Source organism: Mus musculus, chromosome 4 (assembly GCF_000001635.26).
Source record: "Mus musculus strain C57BL/6J chromosome 4, GRCm38.p6 C57BL/6J".
Taxonomy (NCBI): domain Eukaryota; kingdom Metazoa; phylum Chordata; class Mammalia; order Rodentia; family Muridae; genus Mus; species Mus musculus.
Genome location: NC_000070.6, coordinates 140,227,098 through 140,250,418, shown reverse-complemented (window position 1 = coordinate 140,250,418; position 23,321 = coordinate 140,227,098). Strand labels below are relative to the sequence as shown.

The window sequence follows — 23,321 nt, the reverse complement described above, 5'->3', positions numbered from 1 at the left end:
CCATCATTTCTGGTTGTGTTTAATTTAGATAAACGGGTCCTGCGTGGGATGTATGCCGGTGGTGTTGATTGCCAGCATAAAGAGAAGCAAGAGAGAGAGAGAGAGAGAGAGAGAGAGAGAGAGAGAGAGAGAGAGAAGCCTGTACCTGGTCCCTATGCCCGTACCTGGTCCCTATGTTCAGAATCTTCTGCCTTACCCTATCTTCACGATTCACCTGGCATCTCTGCAACTTAGTTTCCTTATCTGTAAGTCATGTGTACACAAAGTTGCCATGGAGGACTTCCGTGATGATTAGATGGGAGCCAATAAATGGACACAATGGACTCATGAAAGTTGTCCATCTGGCATGTGTGTGTACTCACACACGAGCCCCTGTGTATGTATGCATGTGGATCCCTGTGGGGTTATTGCAGGTGGCCAAGGAAAGCATGCAAAAGCTCTAGCCTTGAAGTGGATCCTGCATTCAAACCTGAGTCCATCACTAGCTGTTCCCCTGGAAAAGTTGCTGCTTACCTCTCTGTTTCTCATCCATCTCATCTTTAAAATAGGAGTCATGCCGCACACACTGATCTGCTACTGTTTCACAAGCTGAAGTCTCTGACAGCACCCAGCGCACAGAGGCAGGTCCTCATATTCTCTACTCCACCAAGTAGCTCTCCCCAAACCTACAAAGCCCACCCTCTGGAAACAAGGCTGTGAGAGCCAGTGGTACCCTGTCCCTGGAGAAGAGAACTTAAAACTCCATCGTGACCTCCGGGTGTCCATCCCTGGAGCAAGGCGGAGAAGGTTGCTTTTGTGTTAGCACCCTCTGTCGGGAGAGCCCGTGTCAGCACCAAGGACAGAGGATTAGGACCTGCTCACTCTTGCGGGCGGGCAGGCAGATAGCTGCACCTTGGCTGCCTAGAGGCTCACGGTTCCTACTGGACCTGAGCCCAAGAGAGAGGCGTGGTTCACTGTGACTCGAGAGTCTGAGTGCCAGGAGAGCAAACTGCAAGCACCGCCTCTGGCGGGCAGCAGTAGACATAAACTAAATGAAAAGCTTGTGGCTGCCCTGGGTGACTTCTCCTTTGCCTTAGTTTCCCAGAGCCCCCTGTTAACTGACTGTGCTTCCGAGTCACCTTTCTATGCAGCAGAAGAAAGGACTCCAGTGCTGTGGTTTATGGAGCCGAAGGGGCGGGGCTTTTGGCCGAGCTGGGAGGCGGGCTGTTGCTATTATCATTACCATATGGTAATAGGCGTGCTTTGGCAGCCTGGCCCTTCCAAGGGAAACCAACTCTGCACCAGGGCGGAGTAGCGTCACAATCCTGGATCTCTGAGAAGGTTCGTGGCTACAGCTTGCCTCTGAGCACCCACCGAGTACCAGCTTGAGCTCAGAGCTAAGGAACAAACCAACCAGTTATCCAACCTCATTCAGCCTTACATTCATTTTTCCATCCATCCAATACTCAGTGAAGACCTACTATGTGCCACGGGCCAGGGTGAACAGTACTTTCTCCACAGGGTAATGTTCAAGGACAGGGTGGATAGTGAAGATGATTTGGGAATAAAGGTGGGTCCATTAAGGTATAAAAAACTCCAGGCCCAAGATACTCAGCCGTGAAACCAGACTTCCCTGGTTTCAAACTTCTTTTCTCCTTTCCACCCTCTCCACTGACGCCATTCTTAGAGGACTCCGTGGAGACAATACCTTGGCCCTCTTTCCCAGCTGGTTAAGCTTGGGACTGATGGGTAGTTTCACCAATGACCTGCTCCTTTCAGCTCCTCCCCCAAGGACAGTGGTAGGTGGGTGCGGCCGGGAAGCCACGCCCACTTGGCCTTCTGAAGAACTCTTGCCTGTCCTCCTTCACCTGGCTCCATCCTGTTGCACCTAGACTCCAAGAGCATGGAAGGCCACACAGCAATGCATGCATTTCCTGTAAGCCTAGCCCAGCCCGGGAGGGGGGGCGGGGGGGCATCTGGGCTTGGAGCTCCTCAGCCAGGGAACCTCTCACACCGAGGGCTTAGAATCCTGGATAGCTTTTTCCTAAGCCAGAAGCAGAGAGGTGGGAGGGAGAGACTGGCAGGATCAGACAGGCAAGGGTTGTGCTCTTCCCTTGGCTTGCTTAGCGGGGGGTGGGTGGGGGGGAAGCTTTTTTTGGAGGGGAGGGGAGATGCCCTCAAGCTCACCCCTCAGTAGCTTGGGGAAGATGAGACTTGGAGGCGTAGCAAGGGGGAGTGGAGAACAGCCAGGGAAAGGATAAAGGCCCAAGACTCCAGTGTTCAAGCCAGATCCAGCCCAATCAGTCTAGCAACCAATTAGTCTGATTCAAAAAAAAAATACCCACGGAGGGACAAACTGTAATCAAACACCTATTTATAAGGGTTTATTACGATCATTATTATTATTTTACTAAGAGGATCCTTCTAAAGCCTGTCAGGTGAACGTATTCGCTCAGATCTAAATAAATGCAAATCGCTCCTTCCCTGGAGCAGGGAGGCTGAGCGACCCTGAACTGCAGCTAGCTAGCTAGCTGCCTTGAAAGGCCATGTGCTGACAAGGCTGCAGAGGGTAAGGAGGAGAGTGGGTCACTCCGTGGGGCATCCTGGCACAAGTCTTTCCTAGTAGCACCTGCCAGGCCATTACTCACTGCCCACCCCTCTCCCAAGGCCTGCAGCCAGTGGGGCTGCCAGTGTACCCATTGCCCGGCTAAGTAAACTGAGCAACAAGGATGCAGCAGCTTAGTAAAGATAGGGGAGCTGGGACTTCCCTGGAGAATGCAGCATAAGGAGACCTGGGTCCTGGTTTGGGGGCTCAGAGTCACTCTCTGGTTCTGCTGTTCATTCTGGAACTTGACGATCTAACTCCTGGTTCCACCACCCCCACCACCACCCTAAGAGCTAGGAGCACCTGCCTCTTCCTCACGTGGGAGACCCCACAGCCCAGGCTCAATAGTGCGTGAGCGATCAAAGCGACGATCTGACACAAGTTTCAACCCCACCCCGGTTCTCAGGTGGAGGAGCTGGGGTGTCAGCCCTGATTTTTTTTTTAAGGTGACATCTTGGTCTCAGAAGAAAAAGTCGATGCCTCCCTTGCCCGGTCCAGCCTGCACATACAATGCAGCTGTTCTGCGCGGGGCGCGGGCTGGAGGGTAGCCCTTATTTGTGGAACACTGAAGCTCTGAAGCCCCTAAGGACGACGTTCATAGGTGTCAAAGCAAGCCCTGAGGACCTACATCCCTCCGGGGAAAGCATCTCTCTCTCCTGGAAGGAGGAAGGGTGCTTGCATCCACCAAGCGGAGGAAAGGGGCGTCCAGGGACACGTCCAGGTGGAGGGGTGGGGAGGGCGATTCGGGTGGAGCGAAGCTTGGTGTGTGTGTATGGGAGGATGCAGCTCACAAGCAAGCAGTTGTGATGAGATGGGGGTGGGGGGAGCAGAGGGTAGAAGCCGAGAGGGAGGGGGGCGAGTTCTCCTCTCTGCAATAAATCGGCTTAGCGGACGAGAGCCGAACAGCCCAGAACGGATTAAAGAAAAGTCTGTAGAATACGGCAGCGAGCGCAGCGCGGGGGGTGGGGGGGGGCGGGGGCGGGGCGGCAGGAAAGGAGGGAGAGGAGGGGGCGCGAGAAGAGCGAGCGCGGGGCAGAGCGCGGCGGCGCGGGCAGAGCTTCGGCTCCAAACTCCGCCACTGCCGCCACGGATCCGACTCCGGCCGCCGTGGCCGCCTATCGCAGCCAACCAGCCGGGAGCAGCTGCGCGCCCCAGCCAGGTCCGGTGCAGCCCGGAGCAGCCAGTGCGTCTGGTGCAGCCCGGAGCATCCTATTACAGCCCAGAGTAGCCTGGTGGTGCAGCCCGGAGCATCCCGGTACAGCCCAGAGCAGCCCCGGGTAGCCTGGCGGCCGGGCTACAGTAGCATGGGGACCTCCCCTCGGCTCTCCTCGCCTCTCGTCACCGCCACGGCCGGCGGCCCGGGTCACAAGCGCTTCTGAGCCCATGGCGAGGGGACCCACCGCCGCCACTGCGATCGCTGCCGCCGCCGCCGCCTCGGCCAGCGCCGCCAGCTTCTGGACACCATGCAAGCTGCTCCAAGCCTCCGCCGCGCTTCCTGCCTGCTGCTCGCCGCGATTCTGGACCTGGCACGCGGTGAGTGTGCGGGCGCCCGCGGAAGCCCGGGGCCGGGGGATGCGCGCAAAGACCGAGAAGGGCGCGGGCCCGGATGGCTCTGGGAGTCTCGGGCTGTAGGCACAGTCCAGGAGGGCTTCCGTGCAGCGAAGAGAGGATAGATCTTTTGGAGAAAGCTCTCGTGGGTCTGTGCCAGTGGTGTGTGTGTGTGTGTGTGTGTGTGTGTGTGTGTGTGTGTGTGTGTGTGTGTGTGTGTCTTTGTTGGGTCTGTGAGTGTCCGAGAATCAGCTATGTTTGGAGAGGGCACGGGAGTACATTTAGATGTGGCTGTGTGATGGTGTGTGTGTGAGAGAGGTAACAGAGAGTCTAGATCAGTTGCATGGAGAGGTGAGAGAGAAAGTCTGAGTGTTTGGGGGTGTGAACTCCTTCAGGAGGGTAAGTGTGTGAGCGTCGCGGCATGTGGGAGCCTGTTAAGGAAAGGGTGTTTGAGGTGTGGCGGTTCACGCCGATCCCCGGTGTGCTGCCTGGTCTCTAGAGGGCTGTGTGACAGCCGGTGACTGTATTTCTGTTAGAGCTGGACAGGAGTGTACCCAGCTACACGTGGAAGTACAGGACTTGAGGTCCTAGAAGCTCTGGGTTTGGGAGCAGGTGCAGATCGAGGGAACTTGGGCAGGGAACTGTGAGCACATCTGGGGCTGGAGGAGTTTCAACAGTATGGCTCGCATCTGTGTGTGAGTGTGTGTGTGTGTCCCGCATGGGCTTGGTCATGGCCTAGGCTGAACCAGATGGAAGGAAACTGGAGCTCAAAGGCTTGCCCAGAGCCAGCAGTGCGGAGCAGTTCTAGAGTGTATGGTTAGGGCTACCTGGGAGGAGGGGCACCCTGCCCAGCGCCGCCCTCTGGTGGGTCTTAAATGATATGGAAGTCGAACTTGACGCCCCAGTGCCTTCCGGGCAGGGAACAGGGAGCAGATGCCAGCCCAGCAGGGCGGAGGCAGGGCCAACAGAGTCATAGGTGGGGGATTCCAGAGGGTGGGGGCGGGGGTGGGGGTAGGGGGTGGGGGAAGCTCCTTCTCCAGGTCAAGTCACAACCAACCACCGGTGTTGAAATCAGAGCGTGGCCACCCTGGGAGGTGGGAGAGTGGAAAAAGTAGGCATTGTCTCGGATGGAGCCTTGGCCTCTGTCCCATTTAGGCCGCGGTGGAGGGTCAATTCTTGTCCCGCAAACTGAGAAAAACCTATATGAGCTCTGAAATTGTCCTCCAAGGGGCGTGCCTCTAAAATAACCTACACCCTCCGACCGCCTGAGTCTTTGAAGAGAGAGCTTGGTCCGCTGATGGGAGAATTTGAGCCTTGGGAGGTGGTCCTGTAGGCAGTGGGGGAGGAGCTGGTGGAGACCCAAAGGAATGTCAGGCAGGTACTTTGTCCCTCCTACCCTCTCTGGGTGCCAATACTTTCTGAAGTATATTAAATCTCTCTGTAACTTTGGGGACAAGAGCTCCCCCTTTGAGATGGATGTCTCTAGAGGGAAGGATTCCAAGTGGGAGGCTCCGGGTTCCAGCGCCACCGAGAAGACGCTAGACGTTGTAGAAAGGCACGGGAGCCCTCACCTGGACGCTGCAGGGAGCAGGATTGGGGGTTGGGGCCCGAACGGGAAGCTCCCCTTCTTCTCAACCTGGGATGCACACGGTGTAACGAAGAGGGGGAGGGGAGGGGAAGAACCGGGTGGGAAACCCCGACTGCGTCAGGACCCCACCCTGCGAGCTGGCGCCTGAGCGGCTTGGCTGCGGAGAGCTATTCCGGCGCCCTGGAGCTTTGACTCGGCTCGCTAGCTTCTGCAGGCTGCGGGAAGGGCTTGCTCCGGGCGCCAGGGTGAACGCGTGGAACCAGGGCACGTGGGTGGGGGTACACGCCTCCTTTCAGCTCTGCAGGCCCAGATCTCGGACTCGAAACTTGTGCTGGGCTCAGGGACCCCCGAGGCTCCAAGGCTCTTCTTCTCTATAGGGGTGTGAAATCCTCTGGGTGGGATCCAGTTTCCCTTTCCAGGCTAGGTGCCACCTTGCCAGGTGGGAGCAAAGGGAGAGTCCTCGCGAGCGTGAGCGGCGGGCTGGGCCAGAGGAGGGCGCCCTTTTAGCAGGCGGTGGTGATGCCCACGATTTGTGCACCTGGCGTAGCCAGGGGTATGCCCAGGAAGAGATGGTGGATTCAGGCATCGCACCCAGAGACTCACCGGCCTTTCCCGAGAGGGACACAGTCACTGCTGCGGGAGGGGCACGAGGAGTCGAGTGGCAGAGCCAAAGAGCTGTGTACCTTTTGCAACACTCCCATACCCCACTCCCTACCACTAGGCTCTTCAAAGAAGGCCCGTTTCTCTGGTCTCCAACATCGCCTAGGGACTCCCTGAAGCACTCTGAACTGGGCAATGGGAAGCTGCATACTTGAACTTGCGCAGTGACCCTAAAAGAGCCAGGCTGAGGAGGTAGAGGGAGTGATGAGACTCTTTAGACTTGGCTGGTTACGCTCTGGAACATTCTCTGCTGAAACAGGGGGCTCTGGGAAGACCTAATTAGAGCTAAAGGATCCAGAGACCTGGCCTGTCGGAGCCCGGGGATGGGGGTGGGGGTGGGGGTAGGGTGGAGAGGGTGGGCCGGGCCTGCAAGCTCCTGGTTTGCAACTGGGTGTAACCAGACATGGTCTGAGGGCTGACTCGAAGAGGCTCACGATGATGAGGAGCTGCGACTGCCTGCAGGGAGATGGGCTTCATAGATGACCCCCTTTCTGTGTTCTCTAAGATCCACCGCGTGAGGACACCACACTCCTCCGTGCGCCCCCGGTCCACTGCTGAGGACTGAATGGTGTCTAGTTATCTCACCCGTGGACGTCCCCGTGGTCCCGCCCCTCTCCAAGCCACGCCTCCTCACATCCAAGAACATTTTCCTGGGAGGTCAAACTTATATAATTGGGGCTTTTCAGTTAGGCTTGGAGTGACTTCCGACTTCGGGGGGGGTCACTGAACTTGGTGGCTTTCATCTCAGCCCCTAATATCCCAGTGCCCTGAGCAGGGAGCTGTGCAGTTGCGCTGCCCTAGATAGAGGTCAGTGCCCAGGGCTGGGATAGTCTTGGTTCACGCTGTTTGTTTTTAAAGCAACCCAAGACCACTCCCTTCCTGGAATTGGGTAGTACTTTGAATTTGGGCTTTTCTCCTTCATAGCTTCCATTGTATCGATATGTCCTCATTTCCCACTACAAGATGGCTTTACAAACCTATTGCTACAGTTTAGGAAACTGAGGAGCCAACTCTTTAAGATTAATCACAGACAAGCAGAGCTCCTTCTAGCTCCCTCCTGGCCTTGCCCCGGGCCCTCTTTCCATCATTCCCTTTGGCAGCAGCCTTCCAGGTATGCTGGCCAAGGCTGCCAGGGGCCCTCTAAGGATGCCTCTCTGCCTGGATACCCTGACTGATGCTTACAGCTCCATGGGAGGCAGATCTTTTGCCTAGTGGGGGAAGGAGTGGTGAATATCCTAGCTACGTGGTTTTTTTCTTTCGTGTTTCCTTTAATACTTATCCCCTCTCTGAGACATAAAATCAGTCCCATTTTGCAGAGGAGGAAACTGAGACTTGGGGAGTTAGGTGACTGCCAAAGTCACCCAGCCAGTAAGGGATCAGCAGGGGGCCAGCACTGTGCTGTCTGCCTCCCAGGCTGGGCTCTGCTCCCTGGGAAGTCTGGCACTCCCTCCTTCCTTGGGCCCAGCCCTGAGGTTGGCTGAGGGATCCAGTGTGTGTACTTCATCCTTCACCAAACTGAAGGTGAAAGGATTATTCAGTGTGTTCATCTGCACAGATGGGAGAGGGCGTGTCCCTGCTAGACACTGTCATCATTAAGAAAATCAGTGGGCATCTGCTGGGGGGCAGGGCATAGCTGCAAAGAGAAGGGCCAACAGGCATGACCTCATCCCTGTATGTGTGTGTGTGTGTGTGTGTGTGTGTGTGTGTGTGTATACACATGTTCCTAAAGAGATGAATGTCTCTCTCATTCCTCTTTTCCCTCCCCTCCTCCCTTCTTTTCCTTCTGCTCTCCTTTCCCCCCTTTTCCCTTCCCCTTCCCCTCGCTTATTTTCTTTTCCCTCCCATCCACCTTTTCCTTCCCCTCCCCTCCCACTCCTTTATTTTTTCCTCCCTTCCCCCTCTTTCTTTTTCCTCCACTCCCCTCCCCTCCCCTCCCGTGACCTCCCCTCTCCTCCCCTCCCCTCCCCTCCCTTCCCCTCCCCATTCCTTAAAACAACAGACAAACTGCAACTCTTCTCTGTGAGTGGAGACTTGAAGTCTCTGCCAGGCCTGAAGCAGTCGGCATACAGCCGCAGTGCCCTCCTTGGAGGCAGATGCAGCCACTTAGAGCATGTGCTAAGGGTGCTGGGCCTGTGGTGTCACCCCTAAGAGGTACCCCTTTTAAGAATAAGTTCCAGGGAACAAGCAGGGTGTCAGGCCCCTACTTCATGTGTCCAGTGGATCAGAGGCAAGAGGGAGGCCCTTAGTCCCCAAGGTCTTCTGGCTGGCCAAAGTTTCGCAGAAGCCTCTCCTGGATGTAACTCTGGGACCAGGAGGCAGAGGTTATGGGAGCCCAAGGCAGCAGGGAAACGGCAGGAGGGGGCGGGGGCTGAAGTGTGGGCTTGATCTCAGCCAGGGAAGGAAGCTGGCATGTGTGCCAGTCCTCTCTCTACTCCTAGACACACAGATATCCTCTCGGTTTGACTTAGACACATTTCCAGACTGCGTGCTAGTGAGGGAGCTGAGCCTCCTTGGGTTGCCTGACTCTAGCCAGAACTGCTCCCTGATACCCTCAGGTGTCTCTAGGGGAGAACTGGCCTCAGGGACAGGCAGCTGTGGCCCTCCAGTAAGACCTCAGACCTCAGATGCTCTCTGGAACCTGAACAGTCTGCAGACTCAAGAAGACAGAGAGAACCACTCTCCTTTGTTCACAAGGCCCTCAGAAACTACCCTCTGCCATTCCCAGGGCCTGGTGTTGCTGAGATGCCTGGTGTTGCTGGTGTTGCCTCTCAGGGAGGAGGCTGAGATGGAGCCAGTTAGAGCCTTTGCTAGCCTGAAGGTTTGGGGGGGGGGTCCCTGTGTTAACCACAGTCACCTCTGAGCATGTCCAGCTCAAGAGGCAGGTGTTGGGTGCAAACCTCCCAGTCTCCTCCTCAGCCCCTCTGGAACTGTAGTCCACGGTCAACTTCCTGCAAAGAACAGCACTGGACCCTGTTCATGAAACAGCATTATTCTGCTCCTGGTAACACTGGGAAGACCATGTGCTGTCCACTGGCTCGGGATGGCCGGTCCCATGCCTGTGCTCCATCTTACCCTGGAGGTCAAACCCCTCTGAGTGCTAAGACACACACACCCCGTCATCTCTGCTGAGTGGAACAGGGGCCTTGTTCGGGTCTGTTCATCATTATGTCTTACCCTAACATGTAGTGGATGCTCGACACAGGGCTATTTGGCTCTCTAAGTCATCCATAGCATTTAGATACTCATGTCCTGGCTCAGAAGACCCAGAAAGTAGCTTTCTGTTTCTATAAAGGGGCCTGAGAAGGTTTGCAGCTTGTGGAGTTTATCTGGACTTACAAGCAAACTTCCTGGTAACAAAAGCCTCGGCTCCCTTGCAGAAGCCTGGCAGGTCATTGGAGTGGTCAGATGAATGAATGATGTTGTCCCTGTGCCTGGCTTGTCTCTCCACCAACTCTGGGAGTGTGAGAACGTGTCAGCACACACGCACACACACACACACACACACACACACACACACACACACACACAGAGACTGGTATCTGGGTAGACCCAATCAACTGAAGAAGACCGTGGGAAGACCAAGGGGTTTCCTGTTGACAATGGGCTGCCCTTGGCTGGTGATAGAGTTTGGAGACGAGAAGGGAAAGCTACTGCTAAGCAGTTACTATGTACCAGACAGATGCACCCACAGTCTATGCTACACCCCCCCTAGAGCCCCTATTTGTGAGGTGGGCCCCCATTTTCAAGACTAGGCTATGAGGTTTGGGTAGCTCCAGTGGCCTACCCAAGGCTACCCTGCAACGAGAAGGCTGGCTTTACCCCAAGCATCTCTCTACCTGTCCCTCCTTAGCTCCAAGTTAGTGATGGGAAACTCTGCTGTGCTGGCTACACTGACATCCAGATACGGTCAGCGCTGTAACCAGGGCTCCAGAAGAACCGGCTGGAAAACACTGGTGGGGTGGGACAGCTAGGTCTACTGGGTCCACCTCCATTTCTTCCCTATGGCCCAGTGTCCAGTGGTCATGAGCTCCTGTCTCCACCTGGACTGGGCTTAGAGCAGGACACTTCCTGGCATAGAATACCTGGCCTTGTCACTGTCTACCTCAGTCTTAGCTTCTTCACTTTTTAAAAAGCAAGAGCTGGGGACAGAGAAGTGGCTCCGTCAGAGTGTAGGCCTAGTATGCACAAGGCCAACGTAGTTTGAGGCAGGTGTGGGCTACAGGAGATCCTATTTCACATAAATAGGGGAGGAGTGAGATTTGACATGACTGTGCAGTGGGCCCTGAGGGGTGTGGTCTGGGAGTTTCTGACAGGCTGCCTGGATCTGCCCTATCCTTCATTTGACCACACTGCAGGCTGACTTTGCATCTATCAGTGGATGCCCTCTGCTAGTCACAGCTACCTCAGACCCAAAGGGACCTCCATAGAGGACCCCAAGGGTGAGGACACCCCGCATAGTACCACCTGGCTTGAAAACAGTCAGAGGGAGTAAACCATTCAACAGAAAACACAGGAATGGCCCGGAGATGAGAGAGCTGGCCCAGGAAGGCTTTGAGGACAGCACAATCAGAGAGCTCTTGGTCAATGGGTCACAGGGTCACACCCAGCCTCGAATTGCTAAGAGTGTGGCCCAACATAAAATCTTAAGAGGTTGTGTGTGTGTGTGTGTGTGTGTGTGTGTGTGTGTCTGTGTGTGTGATTTTACTGCAATGTCTTTCACTGTAGAGACATTGAACATGACTGATAATGCAGAGAAGTCCAAGAAAGATGGAAGAACAAAATTATACCACTGAATCTGGAAGGCATGGTCCACGATTGAGCCGGGCATTAGACTGTGTATGGCCGCTGTGGCTGGATGGCAGCTGGGGCCTTCTGTTATCCAGACCCAGGATCTGGTCAGTACTTAGAACCTGGGAGCCAGAGTGAGTTTAGCCCTGTAGCTGGAGGCTCTCTGGAACTTCCGTTGGGTGAGGAATGGTTGTTGGCGATCCCAGAGATGAGGTAGCCTCTGAAAAGGTACACAACTCTTCAGCGACTGCCCGTGGCTCTTGATGTTCTGACTGAGATCTTCCATGGCTGCACAGCCCAAACCAGAGCCAAGATGGATGGCTGTCTATGGAGAAACTTCTGGAACTTCTGGTCAGGTCTGTCTCCAACATGGCACCCATGGTGGCAGTCATTACTCTCAGCTTTGGTTTCCCCAAAGGTACAAGCCCTCCCTGGAAGGCTGCTGGGATAGGCATGTCAGGGGGCAGGAGGAAGCCGTGATGTCTGGTGCAGGACCAGTGTGAGATGCAACTGCTGTAACCACAAGCCCTGCCCAGGGAGTGCCGGGGCAAGGTGACACAGTGCAGATTCAGGCTGGCATTATAAAGAACCTACTGAGTTCCAGACTCTTGGCGCTGCAGAGGGCTGGAGGAGAGGGAAGTTTTCTGTTCTCACCTTTTTTGTTTTTGCTTTTTAAAATTTACTTGTTTCAGAACACGAGGCCTTGTGTGTGATAGGTGAGTGATCATCTGAGCTTTGTCTCCTCCAGCACTTTTGTTATTGTTATTGTTGTTGTTGTTGTTGCTTAGATGGAATCTCTCTATAGAGCCCTGGCTGTCCTGGAGCTTTTTAATGTAGACCAAGCTGGATTCAAACTCACAGAGATCCTCCTGCCTCTGCCTCTGCCTCCCGAGTGCTGGGAATGAAGGCGTGCACCACCCACCATACCTGGACTTTTTGATACAGAGGTTGAGTAAATTGCTTCTCCTGGCCTTGAGCTTGCACAATCCTCCTGCCTCAGCCTCTCAGTAAACTGGACCCAGCTTGTCCTCCCTGTTAATGACGTGAACCCGGAGGCGAGGGATAGGAAGGACTGTTTCTTAAGCGGAATGTAGAGTAATTGGGGGGGGGGCATGTTCCAGTTTCCCATGCCTGAAGAGCCCAGTGTGAAGAGCTGCAGGGTTTCCCAGTGTCTGGTGGGGACTTGGCAGCACAAGGGGCAGGGGGGAGTAAGGTGGGCAGTCCCCAGTCTCATAAACCCCAGGAGCGGCCAGAGGGCAAGGCAGCTGAGCTGTTGGGTCTCCCTTCCTTCCCCAGGCTGTCCCCTTTGCCCTTTTGTTCCTGTAACTGCAGAGGATCCTCTGATGGCCTTAATTGTCTAGTCCTGGATTCTACCATTGTTTCCCCAGCCAGCTCTGTCTGTCTGTCCTTCCCGCTCACTCACCTCACCCAAAAGGAAAGCACCCATGGGCTGCCCTGGCATTTTGCTGGGCTGGATGGGCAGCACAGAGGCTTGGGGGCACAAGGGCCAGTCAGGGGAAAGGCAGGGGGCTGGCACTGGCATTTGTAGCTGGCACTCATGCCTCCTCGCCTGAGCCAGCCTGGCTGGTATTTCTCCTCAAGCAGAGATTCAAGCTATAGAATAGCCAAAGGCCAGGTGCCTGGCTCCAGGGAGCAGGTGAACAGCTGCTAATTGTCACGGGGCACCTACTGTCCCAGGCAGGAGCGGAAGGAGCACCGTGGGGACAGCCATGATGGCCACTTCACAAAGGCCTCTTTGTTCCCTTCTGCTGCGGAAAAGTGGGTCGCTACTTGCTTGCTGAGAGGGGAGGCAGTGTGGATGGGGTGCGGGGGATGGGGCCTGCCGCCTGCCTGGGGAGCTCGAGGTGGGGTGAGGCAGAGGCTAGGCAGCCTGTGTGGAGGTTCCTGAGGCTAGAGCTGCCTGAGAGGGCGGGGTTAGTGGCTTCTAGGATAGCCACAGCTGCAGGGAGTGGCATCTTGGCTCAGGATCTTCCCTCTTCCTCCTCCTCCTCCTCCTCCTCTTCCTCCTCCTCCTCCTCCTCCTCCTCCTCCTCCTCCCTTTTTCTGCCTCTGTTAAGCAGGTGAAGATGGAAGGGTTCTGGGACCAGGCCCCACATTGGGATGTACAGTCTAGGGCCACAGCCATTGGAGGCCATGACCATGGATCCAGAGAGATGGGTAGAGTATTTTCTGTGGTATCCCCAGAACCTATGAGAAAGCCAGGCATTGTGCACTCCCATAATCCCAGGACTGAAGGGAGGGAGGGAGGACAGAAGCGGGCAGATCCCAGGGGCTTGCTGACCTCACAGTCTAGCCATAAGAGAGCCTTCCGAATCCTTGAGGAGCTATGGAGGAGAAACTGAAAACAGACATTCCAACATCAGCCTCTGGTCTCCACACATGCCTGCATGGGGGTCGGAGGATATACTTGCACACACACACAAATACACATGAATACACACAAACACAAATATTCATACATACATACATACATACATACATACACATACATACACATTATATAAGGACATGCCCACAAACACACATACATACAAACATACATATATACACACATAATACACACATGCACACACAATACACATAGACATCCACAGTACACACATACATACATGCAAACATACATATACACACATATGCACATACATACAAACTCACACTTACACATATTAATAAAAAGATGAAGTCTTTCAGTGTCCATATGACAGAATGAACTAACCAAATTCAGTCTCTACCTGGTGAGAACGTCGTAGGTGCTGGTGGCCGATGGCCACTGTGAGGGATGGTTTAGAGGGACTTTTCTACCTCAGCAAGTCCCATGGGTGGGTGGGGCTGTGTCGCATTCCTTTGCGGTGGGGACGGGTGTACTACTACAAGTGGGGTTGGGGTGGATGCTCTTGTAGCTTTCCTTTTTCAGGTTGTCCTTCCCCACCCAGGACAATACCTCAGGGGATGCTAGCCATCTTGAGATCTCTGCTATCATCCTATAAGCAAAAAGATAATGAGCCGGAAGCTGGACTGGGCTGGGCATATTGTTATCTTAGAACTCATGAGGCTGAGACAGGGGGATTATATGTTGGAGGCTATCCTGGGCTATATCACAAGTACCAGCCTAGCCTAGGCTACATAGCAGGGCCCTGTCTACAAAGGAGAGTTGCCTCACTGGGGCCACAAGCCTTCTATGAGCAAGAGGCCTCATGTTCCAGTTCTCTTTGCCATTGGTTCCTGCGTCTATTTAAAGCAACTGGTGTTGGCTTGCCATTTGGGGCTGTGATTTAAATTCTCTCTCTTTCTTTAAAGTGGCTTTATCTAAGTAAATAACGAGCAAGGTTAAAGAAAAATGTTAAATGCAACGCAGAGCAGATGGTGCGGATCAGGTATTCTGTGGAGGGAGGTGGTGGTGGGAGGGAACTGTGAGCCACTGAGTCTGGAGGGAGCAACAGGCTTGGGCTTTGGGGGCGGGGGGGGGGGAACAGCCTGCATGATCTGTGAGTGCCTCAGGGTAGCATGGGGACCCAGGGCAGGGGCTACCTCAGGGTTGTTTATGGGGGGGGGCTCAGTAGCCTGGGGGAACCATGGAGACCAGGAAGGGACTTGGCAGGGACCTAAAGAGGGAAAAGTTGACTGTGGGGTCTGCTGCCAATACCCACTGAGCAACAGCTGACCATCCCAGGTCGGCCTCCGAGATACTCAGCACATAGCCAAGTGCAAGAGTGAGCTTTACTGCCATCGTGGGAGAAGTTACCCACTCCTGTTCCAGCCTCAGTTTCCCCATTTGTCAAGGGAGAGATGCTCTCTGTGGAGGACTGGTGTGATGGTGGTGGTGACACAGGTTTGGTATGCTAGCGCTAATGGACCCACCCTCCCAGTTGACAGAGTCACAACCACAGAGCCCCGTGACGACAGACTTCCCTTGAACCAGGAAAGAGGTGAGCTTGCCTCTCCAGGACATCACAGTGTGTGCAAGGGTTGCCAGCTACCACACTGGCCTGTGACAGGCTTTGCCGTGTGTCTCTCCAACTCTGGATGCTTCAGGATCCCTGCCCCCACCCCCACCCCCACCCCCATCCCCGGCCATCTTGCTGATGGATGACTTCACCCCAGGGCGCGCTGATTCGTCATTCCCAGTCCATTTTCCACTCTGTTTCCCACAGAGATGTTCTTTTCTTCTTAGATCCATTCTGATCTTCTCTCCGTACATTCTCTCCACCAGCTCTTGGCACAAGCCACCCAAACCATATTCATCACCAGCAGGCTCCAACTTCACTGCTCCAAGCAGGTGCTCCCCAGGCGGAGTAAGGCGGGGGTGTGGGTGGGGGGAAGAAGGCCCATGAGTGAGCCATCGAGGTGGCTTTACTTACTGGCTTTTTAAAAGAGCACTCTCAGTAGGGAGTAGCTGACCCCAAAGTCTCCTCTGAGAGCATTCCACATCTGTCCACTCAGCTCCCTGTTCCCTGACCCCCCACTTCCCCATCCCAGCCCCGCCTCCATCTACTCAAAGGTTCAAATTGACTTTGATGGAGGCTAATTTTGCCAGTTGAAACTCAGGAGAAGCTTATGCACGCCGCGCTCGGCGAAAATTGCCCTGACAAATGCCAACAGCAATTTCTTCCCTGGCACCTTCTCTGAAGTGCTGCGGGCAAGACAGAACTCCCCCGTCCTAAGCTGACTCGCATCTGTCCATGCAGCCAACACTGCTCTTGGCTCTGTTTCTGAGTGGGTTCTATCCCAGCCTTTGCCTCTCCCCTCCCCACCCTTCCTGGTTCTGTGACCTGCATGATCCTAGGGGCGCCACCTTGGGGACCAAGTTGTGGCAGGCAATATTTCCAATCCATTACCTTTTCTCTGCACTAGACTGTTCAAATTGTTTAATAAGGACCCACTTCTGTGTCTTGTGAGCGTACTGGCTGGTTTTGTGTGTCAACTTGACGCAAGCTGGAGTTACCACAGAGAAAGGAGCCTCCCTTGAGGAAATGCGTCCATGAGATCCAGCTGTAAGGCATTTTCTCAGTTAGTGATCAAGTGGGGAGGGTCCATGGTGGGTGGTGCCATCCCTGGTTTGGTAGTCCTGGGTTCTATAAGAAAGCAAGCTAAGCAAGGCAGGTGAAACAATCCAGTAAGCAGCACCCGTCCATGGCCTCTGCATCAGCTCCTGCCTCTAAGTTCCTGCCCTGTGTGAGTTCCTGTCCTGACTTCCTTTGGTGATGAACAGCAATGTGGAGGTGTAAGCTGAAAAAACCCTTTCCTCCCCAACTTGCTTCTTGGCCATGATGTTTTGTACAGGAATACAAACCCTGACTAAGACAGTGAGTCACTGTACATGGTCCTCAGTCAGAGAACTAGTTCAGCCAAGAATCCCATTTCCCTGGGGTATTGGGTGCTGTTGGATGCTGCCTGCCTTGCACTCTGCTGAGGTAGCCAACCCAAGTCCCCTTTCCACGGCCTTTGCTCCTGGCACATCCAAACACATTGTTCTTCACATGATACATGGCTGAAAGTCAAGTGGAAGTGACTCCTCTCGTTCATTTGTCTCGCTCTGGGTATAATGTACACCTTGCTAAACCGAGTGAATCATTTGTAGTTCATACTCAAACACTCACGTGGCTGCCTTTCCAAGAGACAGTTTCTAATCGACTCCAGTGGCTGCAGGGACCTTGAGAAGGACTGGTTTGTTGGGAAGATCCCCAGTCTGGGGGTCCTGAGCCCCGGGAGCTCATGTCTATGAAACATCCTATTCTCGTCTACTCTCCTGTAAGGCTGAAAAGAGAGTGGATCAGAGCGACCCAGGGAATCTTCCACAACAGAGTGTGGAAGGCAAGTCCCATCTGTGTCCACAAGACCCCCTAAAGTCTCAGCTGGTGTTTCTCCTACTGCAGGGACCCACGTTTTACAGATGGAAAAAAATGGCTTAGAGGGGTTAGGCCACTTGCTCCAGACACTGCCGTCTTTTGACATGAAACATCTCCCCCCACCCCCCGGGAAGGACCTTTTTCAAGATATAAGAGAGAAAAGGGATACTCCAATACCATGCATGGTGAAGAGCACAGACCCACCCCTTCCGTGAGCACCAGCTCTGGTTTGGGCCCTGTGCTTGGGCTGGGGCTAAAGCTGGTTAAGATCATTGTTCTCAAGTGGACACAGACGCATTACTGTTAGAAATTCTAAATTGGGAAGAGCCACCAAGTCCATGGGGGCACACAGGCTGGGGAAATCACTGATGCAAATGCCAGCCAAAGATCGCTGCAGAGGGCCATACATGAGTGGGTCTTGAAGAGTGCATAGGAGTTTGTATGGGAGCTGTGGGAGTTACAAAAACCAAAATCTTTGTCTACAAAGGGCCGGGGGGACCTGGAGTTCTGGGGGACAGAGAAAGAAGCAAGGCGGACCGTGACACACTGCAGATCCCAGATGGCTTTAGTGGAAGTTGGCTAGACCTGCACTGAGATGGTTTCCCTGGCGCTCATAGCCAACTTGACAGGACCTGGGACAAGTTGCAGGCACGTCTGGGAGGAATTTTCTCGGTTAAGTTAGCCTTTGGCACATCATCAGTGGGTTATCCCAATTAAGTCATTAAGGTGGGGTACACCTAAAGGGAGAAATCGAGCTGAGCACCAATATCCTTCACCCCTGTTTCCTGACCGTTGATACCACGTGACTAGCTGCCTCACACTCCAGCATGTGTGCCTCCTGTGTTGGATGGGCTGCTGTTGAGATCTGTTGCTAGTATTGCAATGCTAAATACTGGCCTTGCTTGCCCCCAGGGACAAGGGAGGAGATTCTCACAGAGACCCTAGTGATGCTATGCAACCTTGACCCTCCCCCTAAGTTATCCCTGATTAGGATAAGGATGCCTACAGCCTATAGCTAGGCAGAAGAAAGATAGGTAGAGTTTCAGTTCCAGGGCTTGGGGGTTGAAGAAGACCATGAGAAGGAGGGAGAAGAAGGTGGAGAAAGGAGAAGATGCCCAGGGTAGGTGAGTCATGAAAAAGCTGGCCACAAGGGCTGGCAAGTTGGAGTAAGAGTGGCCCAGATGGTACATGACAAGCTATAACTCAGAGTTATTGGTGGGGAAGTAGATTCTAATAGCTTAGAGGGTAGATCTCTGCCCAGCTCTAGTGCTATCTAAGGCTTATTATAAATATAAAAGTTTTGTGCCCGTTATCTGTGAACTGAATGATCAAAGGTGGGGTAGAAATACCTGATTGAGATTTTGAAAAAAGTACAACTGACTGCAGCCTTGAGCTGTAAACTTAAACTCCTCCTAACCGCTTTTGCTGGGATGTTTTAGTCACAGCAACAGGCAAAGGGATTAAGATGCAGCTGAATTCTCAGCTCCATCCTGGAACTCGGGAGAGTCTCCTTCCCCAGGGAACAGGCCTCTGGGGCCAGTGGTTGCTAGTCCTTCTGTCAGCTGTATGCGCCAGGGCACAGCTCTGGACTCATGGTCCAAGATGGAGCCTCGCAGGCCCAGGTCCACTGCGAGCGGTACCAACAGTAATTGCCCAGCACGCTTCCTCTTTGTGTCCAGCGCTGAGTCTACTCGCCACTGTGTGAATTCACTCCCGGGACGCCTTCCTCAGCAAAGCTCTTGCTAGTGTGGGATCAGCAGCCGCCCAGAAATGTGAAGTCACTCTCTCGAGGTAGCATGCCTAGTGTGTGGCCATGTTTTCTGCCTGCTTGTCTCTCTGCTAGCCTGGCTTAACTAGAGCTTTGCTAGACCCTGCGTGACTCCTGGTGGGGCTTTGGGACCCTCGGACCTCACAGCTGGGCCACTGGAGAAGGTCACTGGGCCCATCTCTCTGTGCTTCTCCATCAATGGGAGATGTTTCCCATGCTCTGTCATCTCTGAGCACACAGGTCTACAGCCATCCTCCTCTCTTCCTGGAACCTGGAGAGCATGGTTTCAGGAAACCCATTGTTTAGTGTTCTGGGAAGAAGTGGAGGATGTGTGGCCTACAGGGAGGGCCACTGAAGACACTCAAAACTAGACAGTAGGGCCTGCCTTACTGTGCTCTGAGCTGCTCATTTGGCTTTTGTACATACCACGCCCTCTGCTCAAACCCACATCATTTGAACTGAGTCCTGTACATGTGACATGTGTCTCCTCTGAAGCATCCCTCCCTCCCTCCCTCCCTCCCTCCCTCCCTTCCTTCCTTCCTTCCTTTCTTCCTTCCTTCCTTCAATTTGGGGTCACCTGTCATACTCACACACTGTGGAGCCCAATAATGCTTTATGAGCCATTTCAGCCCCTCTCACATACACTGGTCCTGGCCCTGGGACAATGCAGAGAGAGACCTACAGAGTTTGGGAAGATGGTAGATGTATGTGTGCCCCCCCCAGCCCCCGGGAGCTTAGGACTCTCACACAGGCAACACCCGGAGTCCATCCATCCATCCATCCATCCATCCATCCATCCATCCATCCATCCACTCATCTATCCATGTGTCTATCTACCCATGCATCTATCTATGGTCTTATCCAATTATCTGCCCATCCATCCATCCATCCATCCACTCACCTTCCCATCCACCCACCCACCTACCCATTGTCTTTCTCAAACAAGCATTTACTGGATTCCCACCGTATTACAAGTGGCATGGCAGGCATTGGGTGTGTGGGAATGAGACTAAGGGCTTTCCCCTTGAGCTGCCTCCTTGGGGGCAGAACTAGGGAACAAGGGTCTTCATGAGGGGAGAGGCACCTTCAAGGAGCAAGAAGGTGGCTAAAGGAGATGGCCATGTGTGGGTTCAGTGTGCAGGGTCCCCTCCAGTGCACGTCTGCTGTGCTTCAGGCTCTGGAGCTGCACACGAGCAACACACCAGTGGGTCGCCATGGTGGGACCACATGGCTGGAGGCTGGGCTCACAATTTTACAGTGAAGTAAAGGAAGTCCAGTGAGCGCTGAGAGGCCTTGGAAGCAGGAAAGGGTATCCAGTATCTGACCGGGTCACAGCTTCCAGAAGGGATACCCTGGGACCACTGCGGGAGGTGACACATGCATCTCTGTGGCACATGGGCCATAATGGTAGCTGAGGGGTGGCTCGTTCCTGATGCGGGGATTCGAGTTCTGCTTTCTCGGTTGGGCTTCCCAGACTTTACTTCGGAAGTGACACAGCCTTCGGGGGTAAGGACAGGAGGGTGAGCGTGATCCCAACCTCGGGTTGCAAGGAGCAGGTTCCACTCTCTGGGAATGCTAAGGTCCAGGGAGCTGTGAGTTGTCCCAGGCCACCAGGAGGGACATAAAATGCCTCAGATTCTTCCTACCTCACAGGCAGCATCATGGGGTTGCTGTGGAGGTGCCCCATCTCCTCACCCTTCCCTAAGGCACCCCCTACGCCCCGCCCTTCCCACTGCCGAACCATAGCCCCGCCTCGCCTCACGGGAGCCTTGAATTAGCAGAAATGTCCTAGGATCCCACGCTTCATTGTGTTTTATTAAGAGCATCCGAGCTGGCTCTGGCTGGCACAGCTGCTGGCTGGTCCCACCCCTCCTCTCAGAGCAGGGCCGGAGCCTCGTGCTACGAGCTGCTGCAAGGAGGAAACCCTGCAGATGCACATGGACTTCAGAGGGAGACACCTGTGAGGTGTTCACACAGCTCTAACCCATCTGGCCATGCAAAGAACGCATGAGAGTTCAGAGAGGCTGAGGAACCCAGCCAGAGTCACACAGCACAGGGTACATGCCCCTAGTCTTGAGTCCATGACTCTTTCCCTGGGGTCTCTGTAAAATCTAGGGCCAGACCAGTGTCCTCTCCCAAGAGGAGCTACTATTTGTCCCCTGCTAACCGTGGGGATGACTGGTGCTTACCCAGCAGCTCGTAGGTTTGGCTTTGGTACCAGAAAAAGCACCCACATCTGGTTGTATCTGACAGAGCAGCCACCCTCTCCCCACTGCTGACAGGGGCTATACAGGGTGGAGGGTGTGGCACTTCTGTTAGGAGCCATTGAACAAATACGATGGCAGTGTCTACGAAGCCTCCTTGAGGGACTGGAGGTGTCTTTAGCAGAAAGGAGGGAGGAGGGGGCATCTTGTTCTCTATATTGCCATCGCCAAAATTACTATCTGCAACTTGCTTATCTCATATTCATCTACCATGTGTGGGCCGACGTGGCAGTGACCAGGACCCCAGGACTGACATGGAAGCAGATGCAGCAGCTGCAAACATCTGGCTGTGGCCCTGCAGTGAACAGAATACCCCAGGACAGGAGTTATTGCGGGGGTCTGGGGTGGAAGGAAGGACAATCCAGGGTGGCTTCTCGGAGGAGGTGTCTTTGAGCTGAACAAGGGGACGAAAGGAAGCAGCAAGAGCTCACTCAGCTCTACCAAGCTCTAGTCAAAGATGTGTGCGTTCGCCGCTGGCCTCTTCCTCTGTGGGTCCTTACCTGTCATCGGCAGGTCCTTGATGCCCTATGGTCTTGGATGCCAGAAACAAAGCATTCTGGGTCAAACAAAACAAACAACAACAAAATCACAGGGCCTGAGATGGGACCAAAGGCATGCCAGATCAACCCTGGCTGGCTTTCCGTTGAGCTTCATGGCAGGTGCTGTTTAGGGGAGCTGGGTCCCCCAGTGTCTATTGGTCACTCCTGACTACACTTCTGTTTCCTGATAGCTGGCTGTGTGTGTTGATGGGGTGGGAGTGGAGCAGAGCAGCGAGGACCCACCCCTTGCCTGGTCAGTGCCACTGGCTCTGATGGCCTCCAGTCCCTCAGGCCCCAGCGGGGGCACCGTGGGCTAGGTGGCAGGGAGCCATGTGTATTGATGTCCCTTGGAGCTGGCAGGCGACTGGAGGCAGAAAGGTATTAATTAGCAGTTATTTGCTGCCACCGTGGAGATGGATAGAGATTAAGGTGTCGGCCCGCACATCCGTTTTGTAGCAGCCGCGAAGCAGAGGTAAATCAGGGCTATGAATCGATGCTGTGTGAGAGAGATACGTTTTAATCTTATTAGTGGTGTAGCATTATGGAGCTGAGAGAAGCCACACTCAGACCTGGTGGGGAGAGGCTATTGTGTGTGACAGGTCAGGGAGGGGGCGCGGGGGGGGGGGGAGGAGATGCCTGGCAGGGAGGGGGAGGGTGGATTCCAGTCAAGGGGTCAGCAGGGGGGCCCTGCCCAGCTTCCTGGTGTCTTTGTCATAGATCTAGGCTACTGTGTGTCCTTCGGGCCCTTCTTGAGAATGGGACTCTGAGGTGAACCTGAGTTCATCCCTGGTAGCCTGGTTGGGGTTTCACTTCAGCCCCAGATGACCCAGGGTCAAGATCAAGGATAAACTGCACCTGCTTCTCCGTGAACGGCCGGGCTGACTGAGCTTAGATGGTGCTACAGGGTAGGGATCACAGTCAAGGTGGGTATCAGGTGCTACTCTGAGTGGTGTGGCCTTCAGTGCTTCCAACCGCTTAGGACGGTGGGTACGTTTGTGTGCATGAGAGCAAATACTGGTTTGCATGGCGGTGTGCATGTAGAGGTCAGACGGCAGCTTTGGGGTTTGGTAGTCCCCTCCTCTGTTCTGCGACCCCCATCATACTGCCTACTCTAGGGTAGCTGTCCCTAGAGTTTCTGGGGAGTCTCCTGTCTCCAGGTCACATCTCACCATAGGAGAGCGGACACACCACCGTGCCCGGCTTCCCCCTGTGCTCCGAGATTCAAACGTACGTCCTTACTCTAACGTGTACCTTACCCACGGAGCCACCTCCTACCCTGACACATCCTCTTTCCTCGGGAGAAGAGAAGGGGTCCCCTGTGGATTGGGAAAGGTTTTCTAAGACAATGGCCACTGCTTAGGGAAGCGGCCATTGCCCAGGGCCCTCTTGTCCATGTGTGGGAAAAGGACAGTCATGGGGTTTTGTTCTTTTCTTCCCATGTACCTTAGAAATAGGAAACATTGGTGGCCTAAATTTGACTTCCTGTCCCCGCTTCTGCACTGAGAGGCAAGGGACGACATAACCCCTCCAGCCTCAATCTTGACTCCCTCATCCACACCTCCTGCTGTGAGTGTGTCACCTGCATAGTGGGTGCGGGAGTCAGGTGCCAGCTCCGACCATGTGTGGCCTTGGGTGGCTGAGAACCTTCGCTTCCATAAGCCTTGGTTTTCCAGGGTATACATGGGGGGACAGCTGCCACGTGCGGTTGTTTTGAA

At 54.3% G+C, this 23,321-nt stretch overlaps 1 protein-coding gene across 2 annotated transcripts in view; it reads left to right on the top strand.

Annotated features, from left to right (window-relative positions):
• Positions 1 to 3,435: 3,435 nt before the first annotated feature.
• Igsf21 (immunoglobulin superfamily, member 21) overlaps positions 3,436 to 23,321 on the top strand; it is a 220,132-nt gene continuing 200,246 nt past the window's right edge. The window contains exon 1 of one of the 2 annotated variants that reach the window (XM_006538799.4): positions 3,436 to 4,117. In XM_006538799.4, the coding sequence (XP_006538862.1) occupies positions 4,048 to 4,117 (70 nt within the window). In that variant the 5' untranslated portion in view covers positions 3,436 to 4,047. The remainder of the gene's footprint in view (positions 4,118 to 23,321) is intronic. The other variant, NM_198610.2, reaches the window with a different exon arrangement.